This window comes from Accipiter gentilis, unplaced genomic scaffold, assembly GCF_929443795.1.
Source record: "Accipiter gentilis unplaced genomic scaffold, bAccGen1.1, whole genome shotgun sequence".
Lineage (NCBI taxonomy): Eukaryota > Metazoa > Chordata > Aves > Accipitriformes > Accipitridae > Astur > Astur gentilis.
In genome coordinates this window covers 229,490-243,111 of record NW_026060956.1, presented here as the reverse complement: position 1 = coordinate 243,111, position 13,622 = coordinate 229,490, and the positions used below count along the sequence as shown (strand labels likewise).

The 13,622-nt window shown below is 50.5% G+C and overlaps 1 protein-coding gene across 3 annotated transcripts; it reads right to left on the bottom strand.

The window, feature by feature from the left end:
* Positions 1-1,112: 1,112 nt before the first annotated feature.
* On the bottom strand, positions 1,113-6,061 carry LOC126037157 (olfactory receptor 14A16-like). Of its 3 annotated transcripts, XM_049797423.1 has the most exons (3): positions 5,708-5,721; positions 3,146-4,073; positions 1,113-1,178 (listed from the first exon to the last, which is right to left on the bottom strand). In XM_049797423.1, the coding sequence occupies exons 2-3, from the start codon at positions 4,048-4,050 to the stop codon at positions 1,127-1,129; spliced, it is 957 nt and encodes a 318-aa protein (XP_049653380.1). In that variant the 5' UTR covers positions 4,051-4,073; positions 5,708-5,721; the 3' UTR covers positions 1,113-1,126. The 3 variants fall into 3 exon arrangements, with proteins under 3 accessions (XP_049653380.1, XP_049653381.1, XP_049653379.1); XM_049797424.1 differs by lacking the exons at positions 1,113-1,178; positions 5,708-5,721 and adding an exon at positions 5,876-6,061 and having other exon boundaries at positions 3,085-4,073; XM_049797422.1 differs by lacking the exon at positions 1,113-1,178 and having other exon boundaries at positions 3,085-4,073; positions 5,708-5,753.
* Between the last annotated feature and the right edge of the window lie 7,561 nt (positions 6,062-13,622).

Sequence of the window (13,622 nt, the reverse complement as noted above, 5' to 3'; positions counted from 1 at the left end):
CACACCTCCAATCACTGCCTAGTCACTACTGAAAAGTTAAGCAGCTCTCAAGGCTTTCCTCAGTTCATGACAATGTTTCTCCATTCACCATGCATGGATCTGAGAACGACCAGTTGTGGAAACACCCCAAGATGTGTTAGGTGAGGACCTCCCTGAGGCACCTCTGCACTCTTGGAGGGCTGAGTGCTTTTGCAAGGCTCCAGGAGTTCATTTAGTGCCATGTATTTGGTGTTCCTTTCTTGAAACACAAAGCCTTTGTGCTGATCCAGACTCCCTCATGGTGTCCGATTGTACCATAGCTCTTCTTCATGTCAGTAAACTTAAGTTCTTTAATTTTATTTACTTCATTCCTGTGATTCACTGTTACTTGACAAGGTAGCTCTCAGTTCCATGGTGTATAACCTCTGGCATGAACTTTTCAGACTGTGGTGGGTTGACCCTGGCTGGATGCCAGGTTCCCACCCAAGCCGCTCTATCACTCCCCCTCCTCAGCTGGACGGGGGGGGGAGAAAATATAAGAAGAGGCTCGTGGGTCAAGATAAGGACAGTTTAATAAGGTGATAGCAAAGGTCGCACACGAAAGCAAAGAAAACCAAATGATGTTATTCTCTATTTCCCATCAGCAGGTGATGTCTAACCACTTCCTGGGAAGCAGGGCTTCAGTACGTGTAGTGTTTGCTCCGGAAGACAAAAATGCCCCCCTTCCATCTCCCTTTACTTAGCTTTTATATCTGAGCTGACCTCATATGTTATGGAATATCTGTTTGGTTAGTTTAGGTCAGCTGTCCTGGTTGTGTCCCCTCCCAAGATCTTGCCCTGCCCCAGCCTGCCATTGGGGGTGGGGGGGTTGGGGGAGGGCAAAAATGTTGGAGAGACAGCCTTGATGCTGTGCCAGCACTGCTCAGCAGTAGCCAAAACACTGGTGTGTTATCAACACCTTTCTAGCTACTGATGCAGAGCATAGTGCTATTGTTACTGATTTGGTATTGATTTGTTATTAGTTAGAATTAATCATATTCAATTTTAATAGGAATGTAGAATTATAAGAAATATTTTAGCAAAAACTATACATATCCATTATATTCTACACATTTAACCATGGGAGTGTTAAGTTTGAAATACAGAGTCATAGGAACTTAGGAACTTTAGAAAATGTACTATGTGTAACCATACGAATTCAAGTATTGTCTAAAATCATTTAAGCACAGAAACTTTGACAAAGATCTGTTGATCAGTAGTGTTTTGTTTTAAGAAACTAAGGAAACCGTTATGGACACCAGTTTGCTGCTTGGAAACCCCTTACCCTTCCCACCTCGATCTAATTATCGAGGATTCCAATCAGTAGAGTTAAGTGAGATTAACCAATGAGTGTTTTAACATCAGAATATTAATGATATGCTGTGATGGAAGGACCAATGATTAGAAAGGTTATATTTAAGAACAGACATAGTATGCATTTTTAAGAAAATTAATATAGATGATGGTGAGAATTGTACTATGCAGAATCACCTGAGAGGTCAACTATCGGACAAAGTGAGGAAGACTATGAAAGACCACCAGAGGACTCTAGAAGACCACCAGAGACCTTCACTGCACCTGTGTAGAAGGACATTTGTATATGCTAATAACTTCCCAGAAACCTAATGAATATGCATAACCTTTCTCCGAAACCTAATGAATATGAATGAATAAGTTTAATATAAGGTGTATGATTTTGGTGTTCAGGTGTGCGTGTTTTTTTGAGAGGACTCACCCGCGCACCTGGCCGTCAATAAAGAAGTGTCTGCTTATCTACACTAAATAGGTGTTGATAAATTCTTTATTCCAAATTTTTCGGCCACACCAGGTTCCCATGAAAATGAACTCTATCCCAGCTGAACCCAGGACAGACTGTCCTGGAGGACAAGGGGGCTGTGAGTCCCTCCTGGATCTTCAGGGACAATGTTCTCAAAGCCCAGGAAGAAGCCAGCTCGATGCAGAGAGAGTCAAGCAGGGCCTGGCAAGAGGTCAGCGTGGATGAACAGGGACCCCCCTGACTTAGGAGGTCCAACACCAGAAGGAAGTGCAGGGAGGCTGGAGGGGGAACAGCCTGCCCAGGAGGCAGACAGACACCTGGCCTGTGGGTGCAGGGATGGAGACACTAAAGCCAGAGCTTGGTCGTGGCTGGAAATGGCCACGCATGGGGTGGGGACCCAGAAGGGCTTCTCTAAATGTGTTGTCAGCACAAGGAAGGCAGCTGAGGGAACCCTGGTCCCAGTGGCCAGTGGGGCAGGGGACAGAGTGCCAAAGCCAGTGTAAATACAGCAATTCCTCAGAACCAAGATTCTCCCTGGAGACTGCTGCCACACTGCAGGACTGTGGCCGAGCTGCCAGAGCACTCAGGCCTTGCACGAAGCCAGGGTCTCAGAAGGAGAGTGTGGGAGTGGAAAGAGAGCGGCTCTGGTGCTCCCTTGCAGTGCTGCTGTGCTGAGAACATTTTCCCCTTTCCCTCTTGTCCTGGTTTCAGCTGGGATAGATTTAATTGTCTTCCTGGTAGCTTGTATAGTGCTATGTTTTTGAGTTAGGTATGAGAAGAATGTCAGTAACACTGATGTTTCCAGTTGTTGCTAAGTAGTGTTTAGTCTAAAGTCAAGGAATTTTCAGTTTCTGATGACCAGCCTTTGAGAAAGCTGGAGGGGCACAAGAATTTGGTAGGGGACACAGCCAGGGCAGCAGAGCCAATGGGGTATTCTATACCATGTGATGTCCCATCTAGTATAGAAACTGGGGGGAGTGGGGGCGGGGGATTGCCGCTCGGGCACAGACTGAGCGTCCATCGGCAGGTGGTAGCAGTTGTACTGTGCATCATTTGTATATTCCAACCCTTTTATTATTACTGTTGTCATTTTATTAGTGTTATCATTATGATTATTAGTTTCTTCTTTTCTGTTCTATTAAACCGTTCTTATCTCAACCCAAGAGTTTTACATCCACTCCCAGCTCTCTCCCCCATCCCACTGGGTGGGGGGGGGGGGCTGAGTGAGCGGCTGTGTGGTGCTTCGTTGCTGGCTGGGGTGAAACGATGACAGCCTGTAATGAGTTACATTATGAATGCTCTGCAAAAGGAAACAGGCAGTTAATTGCTTCTGAGAAGCACCCCTTCATCATTTTCCACAGGGCATCCTTGAGCTCCTGATTCCTCATGCTGTAGAGGAGGGGGTTCAATGCTGGAGGCACCACCGAGTACAGAACGGCCAACACCAGATCCAGGGATGGGGAGGAGATGGAGGGAGGCTTCAGGTAGGCAAACACTCCAGTGCTGATAAACAGGGAGACCACGGCCAGGTGAGGGAGGCACGTGGAAAAGGCTTTGTGGCGTCCCTGCTCAGAGGGGATCCTCAGCACGGCCCTGAAGATCTGCACATAGGAGAAAAGAATGAAAACAAAACAACCAAATGCCAAAGAGACACTAAGCACAAGAAGCCCAACTTCCCTGAGGTAGGAGCGTGAGCAGGAGAGCTTGAGGATCTGGGGGATTTCACAGAAGAACTGGCCCACAACATTGCCCTGACAGAGTGCTAGTGAAAATGTATTGGCCGTGTGCAGCACAGCATAGAGAAACCCACTGGCCCAGGCAGCTGCTGCCATGTGGACACAAGCTCTGCTGCCCAGGAGGGTCCCGTAGTGCAGGGGTTGGCAGATGGCAACGTAGCGGTCGTAGGCCATGATGGTGAGGAGAGAATACTCCGATGAGATGAAGAAAAGAAAGAAAAAGACCTGTGCAGCACATCCCCAGTAGGAGATGGCCCTGGTGTCCCACAGGGAACTGGCCATGGCTTTGGGGACAGTGGTGGAGATGGAGCCCAGGTCGAGGAGGGAGAGGTTGAGGAGGAAGAAGTACATGGGGGTGTGGAGGCGGTGGTCGCAGGCTATGGTAGTGATGATGAGGCCATTTCCCAGGAGGGCAGCCAGGTAGATGCCCAGGAAGAGCCAGAAGTGCAAGAGCTGCAGCTGTCGCGTGTCTGCAAATGCCAGGAGGAGGAACTCAGTGATGGAGCTGCCGTTGGACATTAGCTTCTTCTGGGCATGGGGCACTGTTCAACAGGGAAAAAGAAGGTGACAAGTTAGAACAGACTTCTCTGAGCAAAACCTAATGCATTTCTCAAAGAAACCCCACCAAAGCTGCCTCTCCTATTTCAGAAAGACCTTTGTCGGGTCCCATTCACGAGCTATGCTTGGTGCTGGCTGAGGCTGCACTGGGAGCAGTAGGCTCTGCTGTGGGCTCCAGGGGACTCAGTCCTGCCCTACAGCAAGAGGTAAATAGGAACGCGGCGTGACCTAATATTGAATCTACTTGTCCTATCACAGAGTTTTTCAGCATTGTCGCTTCCAATTCAACGAAAAGTGGGGAAGAGCCGAGGAGATTTTCTTTGGAGTATTTAGTTCTGGTTTCCCCACCAAACTTACGGAGTGCATTGGGTAGGGAAAAAAGCGAATGTCCTAAAGATGGGGTGTCCTGAAAGGAGACTTTTGTCATTTGTATCCCTGGGAGCCTGGGGATTAGGAGGGGATTGGGATATTTAATTAACATGGACAAATCTCTGCAATGCACCCAAATCCCCTCTCCCCATTCCTCTCCAGGGAAAAGGACAAGAGGAGCAGGGACAGGAGGATGAAAATGGATAAACACTACAGCTGGTGCTGCCAATGGAGGCAGGAGAGGGACAGATGGTAGGGCATTTGATAATTTCTTCTCTTCAGGGCTGAGGCCACTGAGAGGGTGACGGAGTCCCCCTGGCCGTAAGGGCAGAGGATCTGCTGGGTGGGACAAAAGACCACGGGTTTTCTCCAGTGATGGCAGGGACATGCCTGAATCCCCCTTCCCACAGCATTTCTGGAAGCAGCTCCCTCTCACTGCCTGCCCCTGTCTCTGCTGCATAGAACTGTCCCTGTCAGCAGCTGCTTCTCCCTCCCCTTGGCTGCTCCCTCTCCCTGCTCACAGACCCCATCCCACCCGCTGTGGGCTCAGCTCTGCCCTGCAGACCCCTCCTGGCAGACAAGCACTGCCCAGGGACATCTCTGTGTGTGCAGGGGCTAAGAAGCACCTCAGACAAGTCCAAAGGACAACTGGGGTCTCGGTGCCTTCTCCAGAGGGGAGAATTAAATTCTAGTCTCACACTGCCCACCTGCCCACCAAGATGATAAAAATTTAAAGCAAAACCTCCTTAACTTTCAGGAGAATGCTGCCTTGACGTTCTTCTTGAAAGTCCCCTCGGAAATGCCCAGGACTAAACCTGACCCACGCAGCACCCTCTCGACAGCAGCAGCACCCTGCTCTGCCCTTCCAGGGGTCGTTTCTTTCACCCACACCTTCTCCCCACACTGTCATGGGGGAGTGCAGGCTGAGTGCTGACCCTGGCAGGCAGCAAAGTCCCTGCTCCACCACTCAGCCCCTGAAACACCAGGACCCTGCTCTGAAGGACAGCCCTGGGCACCCCTGCATGCACACCCGGCTTCACAGCCCTGCAGCTGGTGCCAGCAGAAGGCAGCCTCATGCCCTGTCCCTCTGACAGGGCAGCAGGGAAGCCCTGCTCTGGAGCACACCCTTCTCCTCTACACCAGAGAAATGAAGAGTCCTCCTGCCAGATCCCATACACTGTCAGCTGTGCCAGTGTTCGGAGATCCCTGCAGGAGCTGACGCTCTATTGCCCTGCACCCACAGACTCACCATGCAGAGGGCTGTGAAGATTTCTCCCGCAGTGAGCTCTCAGCATCCTCCCACTCCACACTGCCTTTAAGCTCTCTCTGCCTTGCAGGTCTCCTCTCGATGCCTGCAGGCAGTGCCCCCAGCCCTGCTCCTGGGCAGAGCTGTCTCTCTGCAGCGCTGCCCGCTTGCCAGGAGCTCCCTCTGTCCCAGGAGCCCAGCCCAGCTCAGCAGCAGAGGACCAGCCCACGGTGACACTTTTTCTTCCCTCTCTGGGCTCCCTGCAGATGTGTCCCTGGGCCTCCAGGGGAACCTGCTGGGAAACAGGCTGAAGCAATCACTGATGTTCCCTCCCGCACCTGGGGAGAGACACTGCTTTCCAGCAGGGTCATTGCTCTGCTGAGAGACAGACTTGGGTCCAAGAATCAACTTTTCTGAGAATCATAAGAATCGTTGAAGTTGGAAAAAGACGCTTAAGACCACCAAGTCCAATTGTGAACCTAACACTCGCAAGTCCACCAGTAAACCGTGTCGCTAAACACCGTGTCTTTTAAATACCTCCAGTGAGGGTGACTCAGCCCCTTCCCTGGGCAGCCTCTTTCTTGTTCCATCATTGGGCAGGACACCCAGACAGTGACAGGCAGGGATCTCCTTTATCTCTGCTGAGTCCATGGAGGCATCTCATGCTGGGTCTGTAGTCCTAGGGCTGGAAGGGGACTCAGCTCCCTCCCATGCCCTCCACAAACCCACAGGAGGTGGGATCCCTCTTGCCTCAGTGCAGTAAATAGGCACCTGCACGTCAGCTCCTTGTCTCAGCTCCCATGATAAATAATGTTGATAGAGGCCGTGAGTGAGGTGTTCAGATGCAAACGTCTGGTGTCACTGGAGGTGCCAGAGGTGGTCAAAGATGTGTGCAGGTAATAGAGACAGATCTACGATCTGTGCAGGCATATATTGAGACAGGACAACATCTGAGTGCCTCTTAGCAGCTCCTGGGAATTTCCGTTGGCCAACTGAAATGACAGCTGATGCCCAAATTAAGGGCAATGGAACCTGTCCCTCCTCATGATGTTCAGGGTGGCCTATAGAGATATTCCTCCGACAGAATGGAGTCATGTGCCATAGGGAGAGATCAGTCTGTGTCTTCCTCTTCTCCTTCTGTTGGATTTACTAGGTCTTGGCTGACAATATTGGCTGTAGTCTCATGTTCAGCCCCAGAGTGGGTTACAGAATTCAGAGCAGATACTCAATTCCAGGTTCAGATCCAGGCCCACAGAGCTACAGGAAATGTCAGGGCTGGCATGGAAATCACAGTTCCTACACGAAAAGCAATTCTTCAAGGGATGATGTGGAACAAACCACCCAGACGGCATCTCAGAGAGTATGATTTGGTGCCTTTGTGCCATTGATAGTTGCCATCAGTCAGAGGCACCAGTCACCAGATGCCATCAGGGATGCATATTCTGTCCCTTCTTCGACCCGTTAGCTGCTGAAATTGCCTGATCACAAAGCACATCACAAGGGGTCCTTTCTCACTCCCATGATTATCCAACCAAGGAACATCCCAAGCATTTGAACAGTGTTCCTGGGTACATCTTGCCTTCAACGGCAGCACCATCTAGGCACAGCAATGGTTCATAGCAAAACTCAGCTGACACTCAAAAGGCAATTTAAGGCCACCAAGATGAGCTGTTGCTACTTCAGGAAGTTAAAGAAGAAAGAGAAATTCTATGGGACCACTAATACATTAAGTGAGAGTAGGTGTAGAGAGATTTGCAATTGCCTATGTCGTCTTTGGCTCAATTACCACCAGCAAGGTCTCCCAGGCCTTTGTGCTTTCAGGACTCTGGAAGGGAAGGGGGTCAACCAGTGGTGGATGAGGATCATGCCTGGGATTACCTAGCAAACTACACCCTTACCAATCCATGGGACCAGAGGGGTTGCTATCAAAGGTGCTGAGGAGGTGCTGGTCTGTTGTGATCCCAGTAAGGAAGGCACTCAGACTCTGTGAGGCATCATTTAGAATGCTGTGCCTTAGGTCTAGCACTCTAAGGAGAGAATTGTACAGATAATCTTATGTCCCTTTAGATGGCTGGAACCCCAGAAGGTGTAGCAAGGCTACAAGAAGGATGAGGAGGGTGGATGCCCGGTGTATGAAGTGGTAGCTTGGATTTATGAGGGTACTCTGTGTGACAGGCATCAGGTTGGGTTAGCTTTTGTCACTGAGGATCAGAGGAGTCAGTAAGAGTGACATTGTGCTGGCAGTTACAAACTACCTAATCATGGGAGAGGAAACAGAAAAGGTCTTTTATCAGCAGCCGAGGAATTCCCCAGGTTTATGAGCAGGTGCCTATGGGGGACTGGAAGTGCCCTGGCATTCACTGGCCAGGCAAAGCAACAGGGTGCCAACAGCCTGAAGGACCTTGGGACAACTTCTTAACAGGGCTGCTAGGTGGGCCAACGAGGGTGATGGTCACCTGGACCTGACCCTGGCTCACAAGGAAAAGCTGGTCAGGATGTGATCACCAGCATCTGCCTTGGCTGTCATGACCATGAAACAGTGGGGTCTCAGACCCCAAAGGGCAGTGAGGAAGGCCAGCAGCAGAGCACAGACTCTGGACTCCAGACGAGAAGTCTTTGTCTTACTTGGGAGACTGACCCAGGTGGTGCCATGGGAAGCAGCTCTGAAGGGTGAAGATGCATGAGCAAATCTGACAGGCCTGACAGGGCAGCCTCCTCCAAGCACAAGAATCATCTCTCCAAGTACCCATGCAAAGAAGCACTCCTCTCAGGAGAGAGCTCTTGCCATTAAATGATAACAGTTAGCAATGAGATAAAAAGCACTGGTGTGAAAACTTCATGCCAGAGGTTACACACTGTGAAATTAAGAGCTACCTTGTCAAGAAAAAGGAAATTACAGGAATGAAATTAATTGAATTAAAGAACTTAAGTTTATTGAGGTGAAGAAGTGCTGGGTTACAATAGGCCATGATAACTCAGGCCATCAGGGAAGAGATGCAACATAGAGATGGGCTTGTGATCGAGGGGTGGACTTGACCATGGACACTGTTGCACAGATTATCGATGAATGTGAAACATGTGCTGCAATGAAGCAAGCCAAGCATTTAAAGCCCCTGTGGTATGGAGGGCGATGGCTGAAATAGAAGTTTGGGGAGGCCTGGCAGATTGACTATATCTCACTCCCACAGACTCTCCAAGGCAAGCGCCACGTGCTTACAATGGTGCAAGTAACCACTGGATGGCCGGAAAGATATTCTGTGCCTCATGCCACCACCCAGAACACTATCCTGGGCCTTGAAAACCAAGTCTTATGTTGACACAGTACCCCAGAAAGAACTGAGTCAGACAACGGGACTCATTTCCCGAACAACCTCACAGACACCTGGGGCAAAGAGTATGGCACTGAGTGGGTGTATCACTTCCCCTATCATGCACCAGCCTCTGGGAAAATTGAATGATACAATGGACTGTTAAAGACTACATTGAGAGCAATGGGGGGTGGAACCTTCAAACATTGGGATACACATTTAGCAAGAGCCACCTGGTTAGGCAACACCAGAGGATCTGCCAGTCGGGGTGTGTCGCGTCCCAAAGTTGGAGCGACTGAGGTTCGTGGATTTCCTTTGTCAGAATTAAGGTGAAACGACACCAGGGGAGTTCAAACAACAACCAACATTTATTCAACCCAGCTAACTTTGTCCAAGTACACGTGAATTTGTTAATATGAACCTTGCAACATGTCACTAAGCCGCTATTTGAGAAGAGGAGGGAAGGACAGGAAAATGAAATGGAAAAAGGAACATGAAATGTATCAGAAGGAGAGCCCTCCCGTTGAGACACGAGGTTCAGAACACACCCCCTTGCTTTCTGGACTCCTTCTCAAAGAGGAGCTCAGGGGCGGCGAGGTCCACTCTTAGTCTCAGACTTGGTCAACGGTTTATGTTTCAAAGGATGAGGTGTAGGGACTGTGGAAAAGAGAGAAGGAAAAGAGGGGGAGCGTGAGAAAGAGAAAGAAAGAAAGAGAGAAGAGAGGGGTTTCACCAGTCCTGGGTCCAGCGTAGAGATCCAGTTCCGGAGGGCGCACACTGAGGATTCGTTCTCTCCTCTTTTATAGCGTGTTAGTTGATGATCTCAACATGCGCAGTTCCCACACCCGGGGTTCACTGGAATCGGTTAGTGAGCTTTGGGGAGGGGTGTTCATTGTGGAGTTGCCTCTCTTTTCCTGCTGGCATGACCACTTAAGATAGAAGCACAGCCCCAACTTCCATGGGGCCTTCTTCCTCCAGGAAGGCATAAATCGTGTTCCTTCTCCTGGTCACTTCAGATAAGGAATTGGGGCTTTGGAGAAGTGCGTTCCCACCCTCCGTGGGGCCCTCTCCTCTGTCCACATTGTCCTGTTCACAAAACTCCAGCATTTTTACAGAGGTCGTTTTGTCCACCAAAGCTCTTTTAGTGGATGTTTGAGACATTGAATTTGTCAGATGATCACAGGGCGGCCCTGCCCAGTCAGAACTTTTAGGTACTGTAGAAGGGGTTAAAGTCTCTGTAGTGCACATAAAACATACGTTAGGGAAGACAGTCTGTGTTAGTCCTGTCTCAGGCAAAGGCAAGGCCATTGGTGGGATTGCTTTTGCTCAAGGGCCTGGGTGCGCTTGTTGGGTGATGGGAAAAGATGGGGAAGTCCGATGTGTGCCTCAAGGGGATTTCATTTTCACCTGCTCGCCACACCGCACTGAAGCCCAACCCTGCTCTGCCGACAGAGAGGACTTTGCACCATGCCTCCTGCCCAGAAAGACGGGTATGGCAGATGGAGCCCCGAGTCGGGAACTAAATGAACTCAATGAACTTTCTATGAACTTGACCCATAAACTAAAGCAATGATAACTGTGTGTATATACATGTATATCTACACATAATCAGGCGGCAATGAGACCAGCAGCAGCAACAGTAGTCGGCAGCTAAGCGTGAGACTGAGGGGAACGAGGAGGTTCCTGAAGCCCAGGAACCCCGAGGAAGAGAAGAGAGACCCATCCAGAGCCACCAGCTCTCACGAGAGAGGCTGATGTGGTGTGGGCATTGCCAGGGGCAACCACGGGAGATTTAAACAGCCCTGAGGAGCGCCAGTGACCAGGAGCATGTTGAACAGGGTGGGCAAACAGGACGTGGCATGTCAGAAAGGGCATGGGCGCAGCAGTTTGTGTGGCAGTTCACGCAGGCAGGGTGTGCAGGCAGGGCCCAGACCCTCTTCCCGGCTCGAGAAGGCTACTCAAGCGGTGGGCATAGGCCTCAGAAGGAGACCCAGGTATGGTTGCCACTCGGGTGAAAGGCATTGTTAGGACAAATGTGGCGATGCAGACAGAGCTCCCAAGCAAACATGCAGCTGTCCAGGTGTCTGGCCGCAGGGAGTGCCTGAGTCTATCCCTGGTGCCGGAGGGCAGCAGGGACATCTCCTCTGTGTGGTGTGACCAGGCGGATGATCTGCTCAGCCTGGTGGCAGAGCTGAAGGAGGAAGTGGAAAGGTTGAGGAGTATCAGGGAGTGTGAGAGGGAGGTAGATTGGTGGACCCACACCCTACCATCCCTGAGGCAGAGGCAGCAGCTGGAGGCTCCACAAGAAGTGGAGGACCCCCTGCCCTCTTGCCACCAGGCAGGATGGGACCTAAGAGATGCAGGGGAATGGATACAGGTCCCTGGTCAGGGAGGCAGATGAATCCCCTCCCAGTCTCCCTCATCTTCCCGGTTGCCCCATACAACAGGTATGGGGCTCTGGAACTTGAGGACCAGGCCAATGAAGATCAGGGTGTAGATGAAGGCCTATCCAGGGGGGTGCCTAGGATGAGTCAGGCAGCCCCATGCATTCTCATAGCATCTGAAAAAAGAAAAAAGGAGGGTAATTGTCATAGGCCATCCCCTTGTGATGGGGACAGAGGGGCCAATTTTCAGAGCTGACCCATCCCACAGGGAAGTCTGCTGCCTCCCTGGGGCCTGGGTAAAAGACATTGCTAGGAGACTCCCTGGTGTGGTTCGGCCCTCTGATTATTACCCGCTATTAGTTGTGCAGGTTGGCAGTGATGAGATGCAGGGAGAAATCCAAAGGCAATCAGAAGGGACTTACTTCAGGGCACTGGGACGGTTAGTGGAAGGATCGGGAGCACAGGTAGTGTTTTCCTCAATCCCTTCAGTGGCAGGGGAATATTACTGAAAGGAACAGGAAAACACACCTGATTAATACGTGGCTCAGAGGCTGGTGCCATTGGTGGTATTTTGGTTTTTTTTGATCAGGGGGAGGTTTACAGAGCACGGGGCTTGCTGGTAACAGATGGAGTCCAGCTATCTCAAAGGGGGAAAAGGATTCTCGCTCATGAGATGGTGGGGCTCATAGAGAGGCCTTTAAACTAGGTTTGAAGGGGAAAGGGGATAAACCTAGGCACACCAGAGATGAGCCTGGGAGCAACGTGCCGATGTTGGGGGTGGATTCGATAGCCCAGCTCAAGTGCATCTATGCCACTGCACGCAGCATGGGCTATAAACAGGAGGAGTTGGAAGCCATCATGCAGCAGGGTAGATATGACTTAGTTGCCATCACAGAAACATGGTGGGGTGACCCCCATGACTGGAGTGCTGCAGTGGATAGCTATAAGCTCTTCCGAAGGGATAGACAAGGATGGAGAGGTGGTGGGGTGGCTCGCTCTGTTAGGGAGTGTTTTGACTGTGCAGAGCTACACGATTGAGATGTCAAAGTTGAGTGCTTATGGGTAAGGATGAGGGGGAGGGCCAACAAGGCAGATATTGTGCTGGGAGTCTGTTATAGAGCACTCAACTAGGTTGAAGAGGCAGATGAATCATTCTACAGGCAGCTGGCAGTAGTCTCAGAATCACGCAGCCTTGTTCTCACGGGAGACTTCAACTTTCCAGACGTCTGCTGGAAATGCAACACAGCAGAGAGTAAGCAGTCTAGGAGGTTCCTGGAGTGTGTGGAAGATAACTTCCTGAGACAGATGGTAGGTGAGCCTACCAGGGGAGGAGCCTTGCCAGACCTACTGTTTACAAAGAGGGAAGGACTGGTGGGAGATCTGATGGTCAGAGGCCGTCTCGGGCTTAGTGACCCTGAAATGACAGAATTCACAATTTTTGGTGAGTCAAGGAAGGAGGGCACCAAAACTGCCACTATGAACTTCCGGAGGGCAAACTTTGGCCTTTTCAGGACACTGGTTGAGAGAGTCCCTTGGGAGACAGTCCTGAAGGGCAAAGGGGTCCAGGAGAGATGGACATTCTTTAAGAAGGAAATCTTGATGGCTCAGGACCATGCGCCACAGGACGAACCGCCAAGGAAGACGACCAGCCTGGCTGAACAGGGAGCTTTTGCTAGGAGTCAAGAAAAAAAGGAGACTTTATCATCTCTGAAGGAAAGGTCGGGCAACTCAGGAGGAGTACAGGGATCTTGTTAGGTCATACAGAGAGAAAATTAGAAAGGCAAAAGCTCAGCTAGAACTCAATCTGGCCACTATTGTAAGAGACAACAGAAATGTTTTTACAACTATGTTAACAATAAAAAGAAATCCAAGGAGAATATCTGTCCTTTAGTGGATACAGAAGGAAACATTGCCACCAGAGATGAGGAAAAGGCTGAGGTACTTAATGCGGCCTTTGCCTCAGTCTTTAATAGAGAGACCAGTTATCCTCAGGGTACTCAGCCCCCTGAGCTGGAAGGCAAGGACGAAGAGCAGAATATGCCCCCCCACCCCCACCCCCTTAATCCAGGAGGAAATAGATAGTGACCTCCTATAAGATCTGGATGCTCACAAATCTATGGGACCAAACAGGATCCATCCAAGAGTACTGAGGAAACAGGCAGAGGTGCTTGCCAAGCCACTCTCCATCACCTATAAGCAATCCTGGTCAACAGGGGAGGTCCCAGA